General features: G+C 39.8%; 1 protein-coding gene and 1 long non-coding RNA gene across 17 annotated transcripts in view; both read right to left on the bottom strand.

Annotated features, from left to right (window-relative positions):
• The window catches only part of TAF1 (TATA-box binding protein associated factor 1), a 103,429-nt gene that overhangs the window by 56,193 nt on the left and 24,549 nt on the right, over positions 1 to 22,687 (bottom strand). For 15 of the 16 annotated variants that reach the window (XR_004983307.2, XM_036411497.2, XM_036411503.2 and 12 more), the window contains 14 exons: positions 21,577 to 21,726; positions 21,277 to 21,396; positions 20,825 to 21,000; positions 19,103 to 19,281; positions 17,487 to 17,700; positions 16,155 to 16,320; positions 13,476 to 13,687; positions 10,951 to 11,059; positions 10,636 to 10,734; positions 9,452 to 9,629; positions 5,733 to 5,800; positions 4,538 to 4,660; positions 3,476 to 3,568; positions 3,309 to 3,393 (listed from right to left, as the gene is read on the bottom strand). Coding sequence is in view for 15 of the 16 variants with exons in the window: in XM_036411497.2 (XP_036267390.1) it covers positions 3,309 to 3,393; positions 3,476 to 3,568; positions 4,538 to 4,660; positions 5,733 to 5,800; positions 9,452 to 9,629; positions 10,636 to 10,734; positions 10,951 to 11,059; positions 13,476 to 13,687; positions 16,155 to 16,320; positions 17,487 to 17,700; positions 19,103 to 19,281; positions 20,825 to 21,000; positions 21,277 to 21,396; positions 21,577 to 21,726 (1,972 nt within the window). In the remaining variant the exon portion in view is untranslated. The remainder of the gene's footprint in view (positions 1 to 3,308; positions 3,394 to 3,475; positions 3,569 to 4,537; positions 4,661 to 5,732; positions 5,801 to 9,451; positions 9,630 to 10,635; positions 10,735 to 10,950; positions 11,060 to 13,475; positions 13,688 to 16,154; positions 16,321 to 17,486; positions 17,701 to 19,102; positions 19,282 to 20,824; positions 21,001 to 21,276; positions 21,397 to 21,576; positions 21,727 to 22,687) is intronic. The other variant, XM_036411492.2, reaches the window with a different exon arrangement.
• LOC118704170 lies at positions 6,707 to 9,132 on the bottom strand. The gene is made up of 2 exons (XR_004983315.2): positions 8,490 to 9,132; positions 6,707 to 6,897 (listed from the first exon to the last, which is right to left on the bottom strand). It is a non-coding gene; the product is annotated as an uncharacterized LOC118704170 (long non-coding RNA).

The following is a 22,687-nucleotide window of genomic DNA, read 5'->3' as shown; positions in this document are numbered from 1 at the left end:
TTCTGGGTTTTTCTTACTGCCTTATATAAATAAGCTCCTTATCTTAAGCCAGCTAGCCCCTGGCCAAGTACCCTTTCTAAAGACTCCTGCTTACTAACATTTGTTATAATCATTATTGCACATCTGCGAGCCTACCAACACATCTATATTACCAGAATTATGGCTGATTAGGTTTAGGTGTTTTCAGGAGACAATAATGGATAACTGACATAAGGGCATTTCCTCTAATTTCCAAAGCAATAAGGAGATCTCAAGAGAGAAAGTACATTATTTTAACCCAACCAAAATAGAACAAAAATCGAGGATTCATCTTCTACCACTTCCCTTGAGGAAATATACAGGTAGTAGTTAAATACAGTTCACCAAACTTATCCTGTTCTTTCATTCCTCCATGATATTGAACATTCTGTTCTCTCTGCCTAGAATGCCCATTTTTTCATGTCTTTCTGGGTTGTCCCTCCTTTCACCTACCCCTCCAACTCTCTGATCCTTCTATCTGGCAAACTTACAGCCATACTACATGAGCTGCTAAATATTGCTATAGAAAAGCCCTACAATCATGTGGATTTTTAAAAAATATATATTTTATTGATTTTCCACAGAGAGGAAGGAAGAGGGATAGAGAGCTAGAAACATCGATAAGAGAGAAACATCAACCAGCTGCCTCCTGCACACCCCCTACCGGGGATGTGCCCACAATCAATGTACATGCCCTTGACCGGAATGGAACCTGGGACCTTTCAGTCTCCAGGCCGATGCTCTATCCACTGAGCCAAACCGGTTTTGGCAATCATGTGGATTTTTTAAAAAAATATATTTTACAGAGAGGAGGAGAGAGCGATAGAGAGCTAGAAACGTCGATGAGAGAGAACATCGACCAGCTGCCTCTTGCACACCCCCTACCGGGGATGTGCCCGAAACCAACGTAAATGCCCTTGACCAGAATCGAACCTGGGACCCTTCAGTCCGCAGACCGACGCTTTACCACTGAGCCAAACCGGTTTCGGCAATCATGTGGATTTTTAATTGAGATCTCAGTATGCTAGTCAATTCTCTCAAATGCCCCCAGGTCCCTCTTCTATTTTGCTTAATGAGTTATATGTGATCATCATTTTGCTACTTAATTCCTACAATGTCCTCTCATTTAGGATAAAGTAAAAACTCTTTGTTAAGTGTGGAATATGACACACAGACCCTCTATGATTTAACTCCTATGTACCTCTCTACATCTAACCAGTCATTTACCAACATGCACACTTAAAACACCCCAATTGTTTTATAAACTTATAATGTAATTTCAAGCCTCAGTGCCTTGACAAATTACATTTCTCTCTAATTCCACTGATCCTTTAGAATTCAGCTTAAGAAAACTTCCAAAAGATTCTTCTAATCTTACTCTGATTTAGATACCGTTTTTCTGTTTCTTTGGCACACTGGATGCATCTAGCATATTTAACCTGTTAACCGAGCGGGACCTATAAATACGTCAAGCATAAACACTATCGGGAACGGGTAGGACATATGAATACGTCCTTGAAATATATGTTGCGCCCTGAGAGGGACGGTATATTTTTTGTAATCTTTTTAAAAATATATATATTTTATTGATTTTCTTACAGAGAGGAAGGGAGAGAGATAGGGAGCTAGAAACATCGATGAGAGAGAAAAATCGACCAGCTGCCTCCTGCACACCCCCCACCAGAAATGTGCCCGCAACCAATGTACATGCCCTTGGCCAGAATAGAACCTGGGACCTTTCAGTCCGCAGACCGACGCTCTACCGCTGAGCCAAACCGGCTTCGGTTGTAATCTTTATAATTGTTTGTAAAATTTATAATTTTTTAATTCGATGTTTCCATTTTTTTGTTGGTCTTTTCTATTTGTTTGTAATTTTGTATTTTACTTTGTGCTTTATATATAAATAAATGAAAAAATATATATTTCATTTATTTTAATTAAGTGTAAATAAAATTACGTCCGCTGGGTGTGACGTACTGACACGTCCTAGTGAAAGAGTATGCGCCCGTTGTACGTTGCTTAATTAAAAAGGGAACTCCCCGGTTAACAGGTTAAGTTCCATAATTTTTCTTTTGTTTTGCCTACTAAACTATAACCAAATTGGGGGCAGGGACCATATCTAATGTGATTTTGTATTTGCAGCATCTACCAGTGCCAACACACATTAGATGCTCACTCAATATTTTCTTAACAAGTGAGTCTCTCAAAACAGAAATTTATTGCCCAGCCGGCATGGCTTAGTGTCAACCTATGAACCAGAAGGTCACGAGTCAATTCCTGGTCAGGGCACATGCCCAAGTTTTGGGCTCAATCCCCAGTAGGAGGCATGGAGGAGGCATCAAATTGATTCTCTCTCATCATTGATGTTTCTCTCTCTCTCCCTCCCTTCGTCTGTGAAATTAAAAAAAAAAAAAGCCTGCCTTAACACTTAGGTGAAGGTACTGCTTCCTCTCCTCTAGTGCACTTGCTGCATTTTAATGCCTTTCCCTTCAATTGGATTGTGAATTACATGAGGACAGTGACTATCAATAGATTAAGTAGCAGCACAGAACCTGGTATATATTATTCAATCAGTTCATATATGAGCTCACCATGATCTATGAGTCACACATTTCCCTAAGCTCCATCTAAGGGCCTGGGGCATAGGTGAGTTTTCACATCTCATGGAAAGCAGTGATGACTCAAAGTCCAAAGTAATATCCACTTGATTTTTATTCTCATCTCATTTTTCTGTTCTTTGCAAAGTTTAAAAAAAATAAATGTGCATTGCTTTTCCATCATTAAAAGTTATTAACAAACTTTACAGAACACATACACTAAAATATAAAGAAAACCATTATTTTAAAATAAATAAAAATGTGTGCCTGCTTAAAAAAAAAAAAAAAAAAAAAGGCAAAGCAAGCCCTGGCAGGTTTCTCAGTGGTTACAGCATTGCCCGTGGACCAGAGAGTCTCGGGTTGGATTCCTGGTCAAGGGCACATATCTCAGGTGTAGGTTTGATCCCCAGCCTAGGTCAGAGCCCAATGCAGGAAGTAACCAATCAATGTTTCTCTCTCTTTTGTTCCCTCCCCTCCTCCTCCCCTTCTATTCTCTCTAAAAATCAATGGAAAAAATATCCTCAAAGTGAGGATTAACAAAAAAAATTAAAAAAAAAAATAGAATAAGATACCTGACTGATTTTGCTATCACTGCTCAAGACTTCTTCATGCACTTAAATTTTAATAATGCTAACTAATTAATGTTAGATGGGACAAACTGATGGAGAGAGAAAAGCAAGGAGACATACCCACCATTGTACTTAACACTGTTAGCAAGGATAAGGTTGACATCATCTAGAAAGCTCTCTCGACTCTGATACTTGTGCTTGGAGATATTCTGTGATTAAAAGAATCAGGCACTTAGATATATATACAAAGTTATATGATCCCAAAAATACATATTAGAACAAATCACTCACCTTACGTATAGTCTCTAAATCCATTGGACTGACAATCACTTTATAATAATCTGGGACAAACTTCTTATTAACTGGGTGATGAAATGGCCAAGACTAGCAAAAAGAAAGCATGAGAAATTAAATAAAAACCATTCTTTATATTATACTAGAGATTCTCAACCTTCATTGGGACACAGACATTCCTAAAATTGACCAAAACTAATGACCCTTTTCCCAGAAAAACACATAACCACACGAAACTCTGTATGTAATTTAAAGTGTTCATGTATTCCTTTAAGGGTTCCTATGCTCTGAAAGAGTAAGAACCCCTGCTCCATACTCAAAATTCCTTATTCCCTAGAGTCATGGTCGGCAAACTGCAGCTCGCGAGCCACATGCGGCTCTTTGGCCCCTTCAGTGTGGCTCTCCCACAAAATACCATGGCCTGGGCGAGACTATTTTGAAGAAGTGGCATTAGAAGAAGTTTAAGTTTAAAAAATTTGGCTCTCAAAGGAAATTTCAATCGTTGTACTGTTGATATTTGGCTCTGTTGACTAATGAGTTTGCCAACCACTGCCCTAGACCCATCCAGAAGTATTATTGCATTACACATATACAACACAAAAGGAAACTTAGAACAGAATTCCTAGGCAGGATCCTTATAACAAAATCGTGCATTGAATTAACATAGTAGCTTTGTCATAAAGTTGCAAAAGAAATGAAACAAAAGACAACAAATACTGGATAATTATCAATCTGTCATTTTTCAAGAAGCAACTATATTTTCAAAGCTTCTGTTGGCTGGCATATTAGTTTCTATCCAGGGCTATTTGGGAACATTCAAGTACTGAATGCAAACAATAGGAAGAAACAACCTCTTATGTCCACAGATTCCTGGCCTCTTTGATTTCAAAGATAATGCACATATAGAGCAAAAAAGTCAGTTTTGATATTTATATACCAATTTGAATTAACAAACACCACCCTCCACCAAACTCCCCAATATACATACACATGTATACCCTATTATCCCTTCCTTTCCCCTATACTATCTTCACAATATTTAGTACCGAGACCACTTACATCAGGAACTGCCATCATTTTCTGGGTGACAATATTATCCAGAATAAAAGAAAATGCCACTTGGTCATCATCATCCAACAAGGGATTGATAGCTTTCTCTAAACGAGCCAATTTGTCTTCTTTCTGACATGAAACAAAGCAAAGGTTTCCGTGAGGTATGATCACCACAGAAAATTAAGGATAATTTAAAGTTCAGTTTTCCATTGCCGTTGTCACAAAAAGTCTAATTGTCGATTATTCAGTTTCAGGCAAAAAGTCAAGATAAATGACATTCCAGTAAAAGGATCAAACAGGTTGTACCAACCACTCCTTTATGTATTTTGTATTCTACTCTATATTCACCAAAAATATACATCCCTGGGCATCAATACCTTAGCTTCCATAATAGAAACACCTTTATTAAGTTAGATTTTACCATCACACTGTTTTTGCTGTAAAGTTATTGTTGAAAACACTGAACATATTACTGTTGATTAATGACTTCTGTGTAAGGAAATCTAAATCAAATTCATTTCACACTTTACGGGGGAAAAGTTTATGTACCAATTGTTCCACACCTTTACCAACCCTTAGTATTATCGATCTTTTTTTAAAGTCTTTTAAAAATTTTAGCTTTTCTAATGGGTATGTAGTGGTATCTAACCATGGTTTAAATTTGCACTTCCCCAATAATCAATCAAGTTCAGAATTTTTTCATGTTCACCGGCCATTTGATTATCCTTTTATGAAATATCTACTTCAGTATTATCATTATCATTATATCATCAATGTGTTTTTGTAAACGTAAGGTGCCATATTCTTTTTTAGGTAAGAAGATGGAATATAGATAGATTACCTTTTAAAAATTAAAATTCCTCCCTGCCAAAACACAGCCTCTTAACTCCAGATGACTTCCTAGAAAATCACTTTCCTTGGCCTTTCCCAAAGAGACATGTGGGTTATAGATTTTAATCCTAGCTCTACTATTTAAAAGTCATGATGCCCAGGACAAGTCATTTTCTTCAATGGACCTCCGTTTTTCCATCTACAAAAGGAATTGGCTTATAATTTCTAAGGTCCTTTCCAGACTCTAACATATTAAAGATCTGCTACTCCTACATTACTTTACTTTCTTCCATTGCATTCCCTAATTCCTTAACCCTGCTACCCACCACCTTCTAATTCCATTACCTTTCTCTCATTTTACATGTCTTACCTCTTTGAGTTTTTCATCACAGAGATCCAGCATGGATTGAGAGATCTGGGTCAATGAGTGCTTTGGCCCTAAAATATAGAGCAAGAAGAAATGGAACTGTTAAAAAAGGGAGGCAAGCCCAGCCAGTGTACCTCAGTGGTTGAGCCTCAACCTATGAACCAGAAAACCAGGTCACGGTTGGATTTCCGGGCAGGACTTGTGCCCAGGGTTGCAGGCTCGACTCCCAGTAGGGGTCGTGCAGCAGACAGCCGATCAATGATTCTCTCTTCACTGATGTTTCTATCTCTCTCTACCTATCCCTTCTCTGAAATAAATAAAAATATATTCTTTTAAATGGGAGGCAAGAGCTGCCAACACTTTTCCACATTTACTTGATCACCAAATATGTGCCAGGCATCAGACTAGCTGCTGGGTTACACACATAAACCAGTCTTATCTTTATTTTTAGTGCCTAACAAATAGTAGATACACAACAAATGAACAAGCTTAATTTTAACTCTCTTCCGTATTTGTGTATATCCACACATAGTAGTACAACTGTTGATACTGCTGTCTTTAATACCTTGAAAATGATACCATGGATGGAGAACAACAATTATGTTTAAGGGTGGCTGAGATCAATTCAGGATTTAAAATCTTTCCATACTTAGCATATAGAATTTGCCTCTAATTTTTATTTGCAGAACTCAGTTTGTGATGTCCTCCCAACATATGGCTAATCCAAAGCCTTTCTCATAAAAGAATATCTCACCTCAGAATATTACTTTAGTTTCCCTGATATCTGTAACAAGAGCTTCAGAAACCATATCCTACACTCCCTGTTTATGGCTACCCTAATTTAAGCTCAGCAAGATAGTTAAAATATTTTCATCTAGATTAATAATTTTGACTACTTCCTTTCCGTATTTCTTACCTTTCCCTGTCTATTCTTTCGTGTAAGTACCCCCAAAGCCTAAAAATCTTCAGCTCTTTTCTCAACCACTAATTCATTTAGCATTCATTCATTTATTCATCAACAAATGTTTAATGACATGTTCAGTAAGAATGGGAAAATAAGACACCATTGCCCCATGTTCACAAATGAGAAAACTGAGTATGAGCAGTTAAAATGATTTATCTAAGGTGACTCAATTTGTAGGATTCAGAGCCATGACTCATATGCTACCTGTACTCTTTTTTTTCCCCTCTTTCTTTAGCTTCCATTGCCCTAGGAGCAGTATCAGTGAAGAAACTGCTTTGGCATATGTCTGAGATTTTGCTGCCTGTGGATTCCTCTATTATTTTTATGGTTTCCCGTCTTAATGTTTTAAGTCCTTTATCCATTTGGAGTTTATTTTTGTGTATGGTGTAAATTGGTGGTCTAATTTCATTTTTTTGCATGTATCTGTCCAATTTTCCAAACTCCATTTATTGAAGAGATTGTTTTGACTCCATTTTATGTTCATGCCTCCTTTGTCAAATATTAATTGAGCATAGTGGCTTGGGTCAATTTCTGGGTTCTCTGTTCTGTTCCATTGGTCTATATGTCTGTTCTTGTGCCAGTACCAGGCTGTTTTCAGAACAGTAGCTTTATAATACAGCTTGATATCTGGTATTTAAACCCCACCTACTTTGCTCTTCTTTCTCAGGATTGCTGTGGCTATTTGGGGTCTTTTTTTATTCCAGATGAATTTTTGGAGAGTTCGTTCTAGGCCTGCAAAACATGCCATTGGTATTTTAATGGGGAGAGCACTTAATCTATAGATTGCTTTGGGTAGTATGGACATTTAATGATGCTGATTCTACCAATCCATGAACACGGTATGGTCTTCCATCTGTTTATGTCTCCTCTCTCTCTTTTTTCAGTGTTCTGTAGTTTTCCACACATAGATCTTTTACCTCGTTAAATTTATTCCTCGGTATCCTAATTTTTTTGGTACGATGGTAAATGGGATTGCTTTTTTAGCCTTTCTTTCTGTAAGTTCATTATTGATGTATAGAAATGCCACAGATTTATAGGCGTTAATTTTGTATCCTGCTACATTGCCGAATTCATTCATTAAGTCTAGTAATTTTTGATGGAGTAAATTTTTAGGGTTTTCTATGTATAGTATAATGTCATCTGCTAATAAGGACACTTTTACTTCTTCTTTTCCAATTTGGATACCTTTTATTTTTTCTTCTTGTCTGATTGCAATGGCTAATACTTCCAGTACTATGTTGAACAGGAGTGGTGAGAGTGGGCATCCCTGTCTTGTTACTATTCTTAGGGGAAATGGTTTTAGTTTTTGCCCACTGAGTATGATGTTGGCTGTGGGTTTGTCATATATGGTTTTTATTATGTTGAGGTATGATCCTTCTATTCCCACCTTGCTGAGAGTTTTTATCAAGAAAGGTGTTGGATTTTTGTCAAATGCTTTTTCTGCATCAATTGATATGACTATGTGATTTTTATCTCTCAATTTGTTTATGTGATGCATCAAGTTTATTGATTTGCAGATATTGTACCATCCTTGCATCCCTGGGATAAATCCTACTTGGTCATAGTGTATGATCTTTCTGATGTGCTGCTGGAGCCGATTTGCTAGAATTTTTTTGAGGATTTTGGCATCTATGTTCATGAGGAATATTGGCCTGTAGTTCTCTTTCATTGTGTTTTTTTTTTTTTTAATCTGGTTTGGATATTAGGGTAATGCTGGCTTCATAGAACGAGGCTGGAAGTGTTCCTTCCTATTGAATTTTTTGGAATAGTATGAGGAGCATAGATTTTAGTGCTACCTATACTCTTAACCCCTATACTAATCTGTGCTCAAGGACATAATGGTAACTAAAAAAGTTTATTCTTTACATGCACAAGCTGTATTGTTTCACCCCCTTTAAAGACTCAGAAAGATTTCTTCCTCCTTGCCTTTCCAGCTTTTAAGCAAAGTGGATATATAACATCCCCGGTAATAGATTTGTAGACCAAATCAAAGATTCACACAGAGCAAATATGTCAACACGCACATACTCTGCACAGGTTTCATCCACATTGAATGCTTCTCCCTTCTTTTTACCTAGGCCCACTTCTTAAACTTCTAGTACTCCCCATGTAATAGTTTCATTTCAACAGATACAGACTCCAAATTCCCCAGAGGATACATTAAAAGTGGTAATAAAAAGAAGCAATATAAAGTTGACCCTTGAACAATGTAGAGGTTAAGGGCACTGACTACTCACACAATAGGAAATCCATTTATAATTTAAGTTGGTTCTCTGTATATTCAGAATTCCACTACCAGTTGACCATTGAACAATGTGGGTTTGAACTGTCAAGGCCAATTCAAAAATCAGATATAACCCTGGCTAGTTTGACTCAGTGGATAGAGTGTCGGCCTGTGGACCGAAGGGTCCCAGGTTAAATTCTGGTCCAGGGCACATGGCTGGGTTTCAGGCTCGGTACAATGTGCAGTAGGCAGCCAATCAATGATTCCCTCTCTTCATTGATGTTTGTATCTTTCTCTCCCTCTCCCTTCCTCACTGAAATCAATAAAAAATATATTTTTAAAAATCATATATAAATGAACCCACACAATTGAAACCCAGATTATTCAAGGGTGAACTATATATTAAATGACTAAAATGTGTACTATTGGATTTTCAAAACTACAAAATGCACTAATACATTTTAGTCCTATACTGTCTGAACTTATGAGGATCTGAAAGGTGACTTCTTCAATCAAAGAATAGATGATTCTTACCATTGTAGGTTGCACTATTTTTCACAATGAGTTCCAAATGCTCTCTGAACTCTTCCCGAGATGGGTAGAGGCGTTTACGCACATTTTCACGGAGTGTCTGTAAGTCCATTGGTCGAGTAATAATTTTGTAGTAGTCCTTTACAACCTTTCCATTGACTGGAGTGTGGAAAGGGTATGTCTGTGCAAACAAGAGCCAGCACCATCCATAAGCAAAGAACACTTGTCAGAGCCAATTCATGAAGATTCTTTCACCTTACCTCTCTACCTGTTCATCAACTCTCAAAGTATGTTTTCTAAATGGAACAGGTCTGACTGTTTCTTTTACTCAACTGTTTTATAATAAAACAATAGAAGCAAAAAACTATAACCTAGCTCTGGCCAGTGTGGCTCAATTGATTGGGCGTCATCCTATGCACTAAGCTTGCCAATTTGATTCCTGGTCAGGGCATATACCTAGGTTACAGGCTCCATCCCTGGTACAGGGTGTTTAGGAGGCAGCTAATTAATGTCTCTGTCTGTCTGTCTGTCTGTCTGTCTCTCTCTCTCTCTCTCTCTCTCTCTCCCCCCCCCCCCCAAACATCAATAAAAATATTTTTTGCCCTGGCCAAGCACTGTCCCGTACACCAAAAAGGTTGAGGGTTCGATTCCTGATCAAGAGTACAGGTTCAGCCAAAGCAGGTTTGGCTCAGTGGTAGAGCATCGGTCTGCGGACTGAAAGTCCCAGGTTCGATTCCGGTCAGAGGCATGTACATTGGTTGCGGGCACATCCCCGGTAGGGGGTGTGCAAGAGGCAGCTGGTCAATGTTTCTCTCTCATCGACGTTTCTAGTTCTCTATTCCTCACCCTTCCTCTCTGTAAAAACTCAATAAAAAAAAAAAAAAGTTCAGGTTCAATCCCTGGCCCCAGTTGGCAGCATGTGCAGGAGACAACCAATGTGCCTCTCTCACACTGATCTCTTTCTCCCCCCGCCCACTCCTCCCTACCCCCGTCAAAGAAAAAAAAAAAAAAGGAAAAACATCTTCGGGTGAGGATTAACAACAAAAAGAAAAAATAATTTAAAAAATAACACTATACCCAAAAAAATTAGGAGTTCCACATACCTATGACTGTACTGTCCTCTATCTGAAATCACAGACAGAAAAGGCTTTTTATCTCTACTGTAGATATGAATGCAATGAACTCACATTTGGAAGATCTCTCATGTCGTTGATGATAGATTCCAAGATGGATGACAGAGTCACCATGGGGTCTGTCCGGCGCCGGTGGATGGACTTATGAGGTCTCTAAGGAAAAACAAGGAATCAGAATGCTTCTATAGATTAAAAAACAATACTTTCTAGCTAGACAAATACGTTTTGGAAGTCTTACAATGAACAATACACATAATTTTCAGGGAAAGGACAAAGGCTTTCAGAATCTATATCAGGACCATGGCTTAGAGGGCTAGGGGAATTAATGAGAAGCTCATCTAGTCAGAAAGAAGCAATGCAAATACTCACATTCAAATAGTCACAGTGAACAGTGGTTCCAACTCGCCGTTTCTTCTTAGGAGGGAGTTGCTGTTTAGGGAACTTGAGAACCAGAGATTTTCTTCGAACCTCATCTGCACTGCAATCAATAACACTTTCATAGCATGCAGTCCCTATTTCTAGTCCCCAGGGATAAAAGCAACTATAGTGAAAAAGTCCAAAGTCCCTGATAATAAGCCTGGGGAGGAAAACGCCAAACTAAAGGCCAGATATCCACATTCTAAGGCTCAAATCAGGCAAGGCCTCATAGGATCTCCAAGATAATAACGAACTAGGCAAACCACAATTTCACCTCACTTTCCTATTTAGAAAATAAGGGAACTAGCCCTAGCCAGTTTGCTTAGTGGATAGGGATAGAACGTCAGCCTGTGGATCAAAGGACCCTGAGTTCAATTCCGGTCAAGGGCATGTACCTGATTTGCAGGCTCAATCCAGGACCTGTCGGGGTCCATGCAGGAGGCAACCAATCAGTGTCTCTCTCACATTGATGTTTCTCTCTGCCTCTCCCCGTCCTTTCCACTCTCTCTAAAAACCAATAGAAAAAATATCCTTGGGTGAGGATTAACAAAAAATAAAAAAAGTAAACAAAAAAGAATTCAAATATATTTTTAATATAATACCCTGACTGTACAACTTCAGTGGCAGGACAACTACAAAAAACACCTGACTCTATAGGTTTGTTGTTGGTAGTAATATTGGTATTGTAAGTCTCAAACTATTTTGTATGTATCTTAGGATAAAGCAAATGAATCAATATATTGATGTTGGAAATCAGAGAAAAGATACAAATATGAAATGTAGGAAGATATGAGGAAGAAACTATAGATACAATTTGAAACTCTATGAATTGTGCTTTACAATACATGTATACTTCTTAGTTCTGTCCACTAAGAGCCTAGTAGCAATGGCATCTAGATGGATCCTGATTTCTAAACAGCATTCCCCAATAAATGGAACCAGGGCTCCTTTAGAGAAATGGCTGATTCTAGGTCTGGGACAGGGAAATTTCAAGGACATCCTAGAACATCTTGTGTCAGAAAGCAAAAAAGTTATCAAATATTTATAGAGTCATTTAAAAAAGACACAGGATCTGGTATGAAGGGGTAAAATTTGGGACAATAATGGAAATCAAAATTAATAATGAGGTAAAGTTTACAAAAGAAAGAAATTTCAAAATCTGTAATGGTACTCAAAAAAAGGGGGAACCTTTTCTTTATAGAATGCCATTTAATGTAAAAAGAATGTTAGAATTAGAAGAAAAAAAAACACATTGTTTTGCGACCCCAATGTAATAATGGATCATCAATGGATACCAAAACCATTGCGAGAATAACTGTTACGGATCAAGATATTCACCAACATATTCATTACAAAGAGAATAACATAGCTTTATCACAGAGAACAAAATGATTAAAATAGTATGGAAACCTGACAATATGAGCTTCCTGATGTGGTGTATTAACTACATAATACCACCTATGTAGTAACCTTGCCAAAGACATTTAATCTGAATATAATCAAAGAGAAAACAACCAGACAAATCCAGATTGTGGGATATTTTGAGACAATTGGCCTGGATTCTTTAAAAAAAAAAAAAAAAGTCAATGTCATAAGAACCAAAAAGGATGGGGAAGGCAATTCTAAATTAGGAAAGACTCAAAATACTTAAATGTTTGAACTAGAACTGGATCCTGAATTTGGGGATAGGCAATAAAGTACTTTGAGACAACTAAGGACATTTGAATAAGAACTGGATGCAAGATACTACTGAATTAATGGTAATTATGTTCTATGTTGTAATGTATCATGTTGTTATGTCCTATGCTAAAGAATTTATAAGTGAAATATGATGCCTGCAAGTTATTTCTAAACAGTTCAGCAAAAGTTTAAATATATCAAGATGAAACAAATGGGACAAATGCTTACAGCTGGTAAATTTAGAGGAACAGCATGCTGTAATAATCTTTAAATTTTTCATAGGTTTGAAATTTTTAAAACTAAAAAGGGAAAATTTTTTATTTAAAAACTTTTCCACTTCTCCTGAGGGCATGAGACAGGTATGTATAAGCATCATTTGTCTCAAACTTTTTGGATGGTCCATAATTAGAACATTCTGAGATTAGGGACCTTACAAATAATGAGTACCTGCAAAGTAAAATATGAAGAGCATCTGCTATATGCCAGGCACTATGCTTTATATAGTCTCTCTCATTTTTATTTCATAACTACCCTAGAAAGGGTGGTTTTATTTTGTAAATAAGAAAACTGAAAAAAAAAAAAAAAAAAAAAGAAAACTGAGACTCAGAAAAGTAGGTACATGCCCAAGAACAAGTGGTGGAACTTAGTGCTTTGCAACAAAAGATTGTAATTTTCATACTGGAACAATTACAGAGGAAAATCCATCCAAGTTCCTATGCCCTCGGCACATCCACCTGCTGCCCATCAGTATCACCAACCTCCAATAGATCTCTTCTGTGGCACTTCCTATTCCTTACCTCTCAATTAGCTGTTTCCCCAAGACAATCTTGGTCCCTTCAACCTTGATAAGTTCTTCATTATCATTATGAATTACTGTCTTTTCCAACTCCTCTTCCTGTTCCTCTGTCATGGCAACAGGATTGGAAGGTGGAGCATTTGTTTGATAATAGAGGGGGCAGAATTTGTTTGTCCTCATGTGCCCAATGGCTCCACAAGCCCCACATTTCAGCTGCAGGAGGAAAAGTACCAATATCAGAGGTAAGCAGGCTGCATGATATCAGCTTTAAGAAATATATACAATTTGAGTAGTTCAGCCAATGATCTTTCTGGAATAAAATTAACTTAATTTCTATGAAAATTATTTTTGCATAGAAAACTAAAGTTCAATAAAAATCTGCTAAAAAATACAAGGCAAGGGAGAAACAAAGGCAAGATCAGAACTTTGGTTTGAAAAGAACTGTTAAAACACCTTCAACCAGAGGCATTGGACAAAAGTGCATATGTATGGAAAAAGCACATTAAAAAAATAGAGAAAGAAAATTTCTATAAAACTCAAAGAAAGAAAACAGAGAGGATTTCCACTCCCAATTTAAGTTGCAAACTATGAAAACAGTAAATGTATAGAAGAAAGGCTGCTGGAAGCCCAAGGCTGCACTTGGCAACACAGGCAGTCAGCATGGGCCTATTCCCATCTGTTTTGCAATTGACCACATGTTCATCTGTGAAATGGGTTCAATGTTGTATCATCCTATCTAATAAAAGAGTAATATGCAAATTAACATCACTCTGCTACACCAACTGCCCACGCCCACTAGCCAATCAGGAGCAAATATGCAAATAACCCCAACCAAGATGGCTACAGCCACAGACAGCAGGAAGGAGGCTTGGGTTTCCCTGGCAATGGAGGAAGCCAAGCTTTCTGCCTCCCCTTGCTGGCCCAGGCCTCCACTAAAGGCTACAAAGTTTCAATTATAGAAGACACATAAATCCCAACAGAAATGGCTGCCACCACAGAGCAAGCAGAAGGCTTGGCTCCACTCCAGGCTACAAAGTTTCAATTGTAGAAGATAAATAAACCCCAGATACCAGGGCCTTTGCTTGGGTCGCCAGGGGTCATGGCTGGCCTTAAAACCACAGGCCCCTTGCCCAGGCCACCCCACACCCCAAGGAAACCCCCACCCTGATCTGGGACACCCTTCAGGGCAAATCAGCTGGCACCAACCCATGTACCAGGCCTCTATCCTATCTAGTAAAAGAGTAATATGCAAATTGATTATAACTCCAACACACAAGATGGCTGCCCTCATGTGGTCAAAGATCCTGACCCCATGTGGAGATAAGATGGCCACTACAAGATGGCCAGCAGGGGAGTGCAGTTGGGAGGGATCAGGCCTACAAGGGAGGGCAGTTGGAGGTGATCAAGCCGGCAGGGGAGGGCAGTTAGGGGTGACCAAGCCCGCAGAGGAGGGAAGTTGAGGGTGACCAGGCCTGCAGGGAAGGGAAGTTGGGAGGGACCTAGAACTGCCAGGGAGAGCAGTTGGGGGCAACCAGGCCTGCAGAGGAGGGCAGCTAGGGGCAAACAAGCTGGCAGGCAGAAGTGGTTAGGGGCAATCAGGAAGGAAGGCAGGCAGGCGAGCTGTTGGGAGCCAACAGTTCTGAATTGTGAGAGGGATGTCCGACTTCCCGTTTAGGCCCAATCCCACCCGGCCTAAATGGGCAGTCGGACATTCCTGGAGGGGTCCCAGATTGGAGAGGGTGCAGGTTGGGCTGAGGGACACCCCCTTCCCTGTGCATGAATTTCGTGCATAGGGCCTCTAGTATTCACATAAGATCACATACGTTAAAATACTTTTAATGACCTCATGTAAACAGTAGTTTAAATTTATAGAAAATTTCATAGTTTATAAAGTGCTTCCCATGTATTATATCACTTACTACAACAATACTGTGAGATAGGTATTTTATAGAAAACAGGTTTGAAAAGGTTAAGATCACAGAGCTATTAGATGGCAACCAGACTTGAATCTATATCTTCTGTTTGCAAGTCCATGGCTCTTTCCACTGTACCACAGTTGCCTCATTTTATGGTATTGAATAAATATTACAATTAAACTGCATAGAAATATATGGAATCCTACCTAAGTTATGTAAAGCAACATGTATTTTATATTTATTTCTGTTGGTTCTTTTAATATATACAATTTAAAAACAGGATGTATGTAAATGCTCATATGTACATAAATATAGATGTTAAAAAATCTTGCCCTAGCCAGTTTGGCTAAGTGGATAGAGCGTTGGCCTGTGGACTGAAGAGTTCCCAGTTCAATTCCCAATCAAAGGCACATGCCCAGGTAGGAGGCAGCCAATTGATGGTTCTCTCTCAGCATTGATGTTTCTCTCTCTCTCTTTCTCTGAATAAAAAAATATTTTTAAGGCATCCACCAAACCTATTTCAACTCCTAGAAAAATATTTCCAATGGATGAGGTATGAAATGATACCCAATGGTACTAGATTAGGTCTGGTGGTATTCGTACCAGTCATACTAGTACTGAAAACACCCAAGTAGCTATGTCGATTCAGACTAGCTTTTGACAATTCTGCCCTCATCCCCTTTAAGGGAGGATCCAAAATCTAGGGAAAAAGTATGCTTTCTTTCTTTGCTTTGTTAAATATGAATATACCACATTATACTTACTTTTAGGTCAGGACGTTCCTTCAATTTTTTTGGCTTTTTCTCAGGAGGACCCTTAAGCTTCTCCTTCTCCTGGTTCCGCTTAAGCCGCCTCAGCTGCTCTTGAATCCTCCGCCGTTCTTTTCGCATCTCTTCTCGATGCTGTTCATCAAAAAGGGCAAATTTTCGACTAAATAACAGGGAGAGGGAAGGTGTAAAAAATAAAAATCACAGGATCATAAGGAAACCTAAACCAAGAAGACTGTCTAATAGCTAAACATGTCCAAACTAAAGTAATCCATCCATCCTATATAATAAAAGGCTAATATACAAAGAGACCAAACAATGGAACTGAACAACCGGTCACTATGATGTGCACTGATCACCATGAGGTGTGTGCAGAACAATGGTGGGCGTTGGCCATGGCAGGATGGTAGAGCAGATGAGTGGGGATGCCAGACCAAGGTGGGGCATTGGTCACTGTCATAGGGGAAAGCCTCTGTGGTTACTGAAAATTTATTGCTCCCACACACCATGATCCTGCCCAGTGTTCACACCTGCTGCTGGCACCAGCCCCACTCACACCCACTGCCAGTGCCAGAGCCGCCACTCACACCTGTTGCTGTTGCCTGACACTGGTCCTGATCACTGAGCACCATCAGTGGGTACGAGCACCAGTTGCAGGCCCTGATGGCTCCTGTGGACTTCACCACCCCTGAGAGGCAATTGGGGGAGCAGCCACTGCTGCTTACACCTGCTGCTGGCGTCAGCCCCAATTGCTCCATTCCATCAACAGGTGTGAGTAGGGCCAGCACCGTTAGCGCCAATGGCAGAAGTGGCACTGCCCACAGGTAGGAATGGCACTTTCTGCAGGCAGGGAACCAAGGGCTGCAGTGGAAGGGGCTGAATAGTGGCACAAGGGATGGGCCAAGACCTGATCCTGTCCCTACTGCAGCCTCTTGGACCACAGTTCCTTTTATGGTGCATGAATTCGTGCTCTGGGCCTCTTGTACTAAAACAAAAGAGGTCATCTGGCATTCCCATCTCCCCCACTCATCAGCCTTTTAGTTGTAGAGTGGCACTTCTCTCAGAATGAGAGTAATCCCTAAGATTTCTGCTAGCCAACCAACTAACCAAAATGCAAAGAACTCAGGTAGAACTGAAAATATCTTTGTTTTGTGGCAAATTTGGAATTCTCCGTGATTTGGCAACACTTGAACCCAAAAATCTAAAAGGCAAGATGGTTCCCTATTAGTGGACTTCCAGTAGACGAAAGTGCTCAAGCACTCACCCTCACTCCCATTTCCCACCATTTATCAATCTTAATCAAAGTGGAAAGTGGTGAGATACACTCACATGAACTCCTCATCTTTTGTTGTCCGTATGCGCACATAGGCATCTATGACAGCTGGCTTTCGAACTGTCTCACAGCGAACATATTCTTTCCCCTCTTCATCTCGAAATGTGCGATAAATCTTGAGACAACGGCCAGTGGCAGAGGAGTTAAGGCTAGTCACAGAGGCTGTATCATCATCTCTGTGATTGTTTCCTGCTGCTGCCGAACCTGCTGCTGCAAGGCAGAAAAAGATTTCCACACATTCCCCCTGCCACTCAATGTCCCTTTTCTTGGGGTTCAAAGAAAACCTCAAAGCTCAACATGCCTCAAAACCATGGTTCTACAGAAAGTATAAAAGTTCCCACCAGCCCCCAAATTGTCCTTTCCTGGCTTCATTTTACCACTGCCAATGTTCCCATTTTTTTTAGTACAAAGTTTTTAAAGGATTTCAATGAACTACATCTTCAGCCTATCATCTCTCAGTATCTACATCCAAGTTTTCAACTGACTACTTGAAATCCATACTGGGAAGTGTCATGGGTGTTGGGAGAATGAGAATTTTTGAGCATGTTTCCAGAGAGGCCATGGACTATGCCCCAGATAGAGTTATCAGTGCTAACACCAGGCCAGGCCTTGAGATAAGGTCTCATGGCCCCTTCCCAGCATGTAGGCCTTCTTTCATAGAACACTGTCAGCTTTCTGAAAAACAGGATGACCCTGTGAATAACATGTTCATCAATGGCATAATCCTGACATAGCTTAGGAAAAACTTTTTGTCTTGGGTTACTTGTTCTGCAAAAACAGGATGTGGTAAATGGGCTTAAAAGCAGTCCTACACAAAGGGTCGCTGATGCTCTCTGGACCCCCTGCTTGGAGAAAGGCAGAGGAGTAGCCGGTTGGCTAATAAAGGCTCCCTAAATTTTAATTTGGTCTGGGCTCCAGGGGTTGTTCACTCATGTTCACTTCACAACAATGGGGATATCTAATTCCACACATTACACCTTCCCTTCTTAATACTACTTCTTTAATATTTACTACTTTAATCAATGGTACCACCATCTTTCTACCAACACTAGAGTGAAATTTTAAGGTCACCTTGGTTTTTCTTCTTTTCATTCTAGTATCCATATCACAAACCAGTTCAGGCCTTTATATCATCCCCACCCTCAATTTCTGCAATATTTGGTTCATTATTTTAAACCCTTTTTTAGGATCTAAAACTCCTTTTGAGAATCTTATGAAATTCATGGATCCTCTCCTCAGAAAAGGCACACTTGCACAGATTTTACATGTAACTTCTGAGGGTTCAAGAACAACCACCCAAATTCATCCATGGTCTCTGTATTAAAAACTCTTACCCTCTAGGATGAATACCCAGAAAGCTCACTTGATGGACATAGCCCTGGCTTGACCAGGCCTGGCACAGACAGAAGCAGTTAATAGACTGGCATCTCCTCTTCAATTTGTGGCCTATAGAAAAACCTAAAGACCAATTTTCAGTGCTATCTACCTCATCTACAGAGTTTTCTACACTCATCCCCTGCTACTTCTGCCTCTGATTTTGCCTCAATTATTAGTCTAAAGTTATTTATACTTTTTCAATCCTCTTTTTTGTCTGTAAGGCCACTACCCTCACCCAGTAACATCCTCTGTAGTTCCTTCCGCTCCTGCTCCTCCCGTTCACGTGACAGCTGAGAGCTGGTTTTCTTATTCTGCAACATGTTCTCAATATTCTTTCCCATTTCTTCAAAGTCACTATCTTCAGCTGAGCTGCTATCTGTATCAGTTGATAATATTTCAGTTGATGACAAAACCCTAAAAAAAAAAAGTTAAAGACAAGGGAAAATATGAAAGTGTAAAAGAGCTAAACATATACGGTTTAGGCAAGAGTAGGAAATTAGAAAATCAACTTTAAAAAGGATTACTCAGCCAAAACCGGTCTGACTCAGCGGATAGAGCGTAGGCCTGTGGACTCAAGGGTCCCAGGTTCAATTCCGGTCAAGGGCATGTACCTTGGTTGCGGGCACATCCCCAATAGGGGGTGTGCAAGAGGCAGCTGATCGATGATTCTCTCTCATTGATGTTTCTAACTCTCTATCCCTCTCTCTTCCTCTCTGTAAAAAATCAATAAAATATATATTAAAATAAAAAAGAAAAAAGAGAAAAAGGAATACTCAATGTCCACTAATTCATAGGACCCTACCAAAAAAGCTTTACAAATTTTTCCTAGCCTGGGTAGTGTGGTTCAGTGGTTGAGCACTGACCCATGAATCAAGAGATTGTTGGTTCAATTTCCTGTCAGGGCACATTTCCCAGGTTATGAACTCAATCTCCAGTAGGAGGTGTGCATGAGGCAGTCAATCAGTGATGTTTCTCTCTCATTGATATTGTTTCTCTCTATCCTTCTCCCTTCCCCTTTCTCTAAAAATCAATAAAGACATTTAAAAAAATTTTTCCTACACATTTAGTCAATAAGGCAAGTTTGAAATATGAAGTAGTACAGCACTTCATATTCAGAATCCCTGGAGAAAGCCTGAGAAACAAATTAGCACACTGCCCATTTTTTAAAAATATATTTTATTGATTTTTTTTTTTTACGGAGAAGAAGGGAGAGGGATAGAGTGTTAGAAACATTAGTGAGAGAAACAAACACCGAGCAGCTGCCTCCTGCACACCTCCTACTAGGGATGTGCCTGCAACCAAGGTACATGCCTTTGACTGGAATCTAACCTTGGACTTTTCAGTCCACAGGCCGATGGTCTATCCACTGAGCCAAACCGGTTAGGGCACATTGGCCATTTTTAATAGGGCATTACCATCCTCTCACCAGTAAGCCTTCAGAAAGAAACACACGTATCCCCTATTTCCATTGTGGTGCCTGCCAGGTCCAAGTAGACCACAAAAGTTGCTATGGAACCAAAGCTCAAATCTAGCATGTCTTGCTATTCAAAATCTTTGCCAAGTTGTTTTGAAGGAAGTATTCTAGCAGTATTATGAACAGATACCATATTGAAATCTCAGACACCTGACTACCTAAGTCACATTATTAGGTGACCTCCTATTCATTATAAAATAGTGTCTAGGATAGGGGTGTCGAACTCAATCAGAGAAGGGGCCAAAATCTAAAATCCAGCCTAAATCACGGGCCGAATGGTTTACTCAACAGTCATAAACTGTCATCGTGATGGAAACGCAGCGGAGTGCAGTGATGACAGCGCGGTGCGGGCCACATTGCAAGGCCTGGCGGGACGGATTTGGCCCGCGGGCCTTGTGTTTGACACATGTGGAGGACCTCAACCCCCTTTCCCAGCTTGGATTTTCTGCAGCTGAAATAACATTGTTCAGTAAAATAACATACTTATTCTGTAGGTCAAAGATGCGTTGACATTCCTCTTTGTAACGTTCTTGATGCTCAGCCACAGAAAACCTTGATCCACGGGCAAATTTACTCATTGGCCCTTCCCCAGAGCGGGCCTGTTCTGTTGACATTGTGCGTACCACATCAATCACTTCCCAGCGGGACAACTTTTTAATCTACAGGAGATACACACACATACACATGCAAATCATTTGGAGAACTGGTAGAATAAATCAAGGCACAGTGAGAGACATAGATTAAAAAAAAATTTACCCAAAGTAGGTAAAACAGAAAGCTCTGGGAAAGTTAACTCCTAAAAAAAGTATTGAAGATCCAGTCAGCTATAAGCTACCCCACAAAATTCTTCAGATTGTTCCTTACATCTGCCTCCTAGCTTCTCCCTCTTTATACAAAGACCCTAAGAGCATTTAAGTTTCCTCTTCCACACCCACCTCTTCCTCAGGAACGCCAAATTTACGTAGAAGTTGCTTGGCATTTTTCAAAGAGAGGCGACGGAGGTCTGCATCTGTTCCTGTCACCGTTTTCTTCACTGGCTGAGGCTCTTTATCATCCTACCTCAAAAACAAAACAAAACAGGTAAGAATCCCAGTAAGTTTAACAACTTAAATTAGGATCCAAGGTCATCCTTGTCAACATAATTGCTTTCCAGATCCTGCATACCATTCATCTCCAATATTTAACCTCCATTTCGTTCTCTCTTAATTTTTGCCTTCTAGAAATCCAAGTCTCACCTTCTGTTGTGTTGGTTTGTTTGGAATCTTCACATAGGAAAATCCTTCACCACACCCTGTGGGATCTGCCACACCAGTAACCTCCAAGAGACACTTGCCCTTCATGGCTGCAATGAAGGCCCTTGTGGTGTTCCAAGGAGCAGTGCGAACCTGAAGTATAGAAAAAGATCCTAAAGGCTACAGGAACTTTTGTTGTATGCCTAACCATACTTAGATGGTTGGAATGATTGCAATAATGTAAATTTGATGCTTTCTTAAACTGTCAACAAAGTACAATAGTTACATAAAGCTACCCAGTACTCAGCTTTTTCTTCTTTCCTATGGTACTTAAATTGTGTTTAAATAGAGGTCAAGATCTCAAAAAGTCTGAGGAGGAATATGTGGAACAGTGATACCCTTTAGCACCATATGTCTTGGGCTTAACTGGGTTTTCAGACACTGTTGTCCACACCCCTTTGTGATGTACAAAGAAGTTAGTGATTTTGATTGTCCAATGGCTCAAATGGCCTCATAATCAAATGATAAGCACGCTTTACAAAGCACCAGTCCTAACCCCAGCAGCACTAAACCAAAGTCCATCCCACCTCTGCTAGTTTTGGTCAAAAAGGCCTGTCCTTGCCCTAGACGGTTTGGCTCAGCAAATAATGTCAGACTACAGATTGAAGGGTCCTGGGTTCAATTCTGGTCAAGGGCACATGCCATGGTTGTGGGCTCATTGCCTAGTAGGGAAGATGAAGGAGGCAGATAGTCAATGATTCTATCATCATTGATGTTTCTCTCTCTCTCCATTCCTCTCTGAAATAAAAATATATTTAAAAAAAGGAAGCCTGTCCTCTCCTGGGACTCTAAATATTGTTTACCAACTCACCAAAATAATTGAGGAATTAAGACAAATGAAATGTGCTTATCTACAGAGGTCAGTCAGAGTACATGATTAGCTGGAAAATGACCGATTCTCTATTCAAGACCCAATCTTGCCGAAACCAGTTTGGCTCAGAGGATAGTGTCGGCCTGCGGACTGAAATGTCCCAGGTTCGATTCCAGTCAAGGGCATGTACCTTGGTTGCAGGCACATACATCCCCAGTAGGGGGTGTGTAAGAGGCAGCTGAT

The sequence above is a fragment of the Pipistrellus kuhlii genome, unplaced genomic scaffold (assembly GCF_014108245.1).
Source record: "Pipistrellus kuhlii isolate mPipKuh1 unplaced genomic scaffold, mPipKuh1.p scaffold_m20_p_40, whole genome shotgun sequence".
NCBI lineage: Eukaryota > Metazoa > Chordata > Mammalia > Chiroptera > Vespertilionidae > Pipistrellus > Pipistrellus kuhlii.
This window is presented reverse-complemented; position numbering and strand designations above follow the sequence as displayed.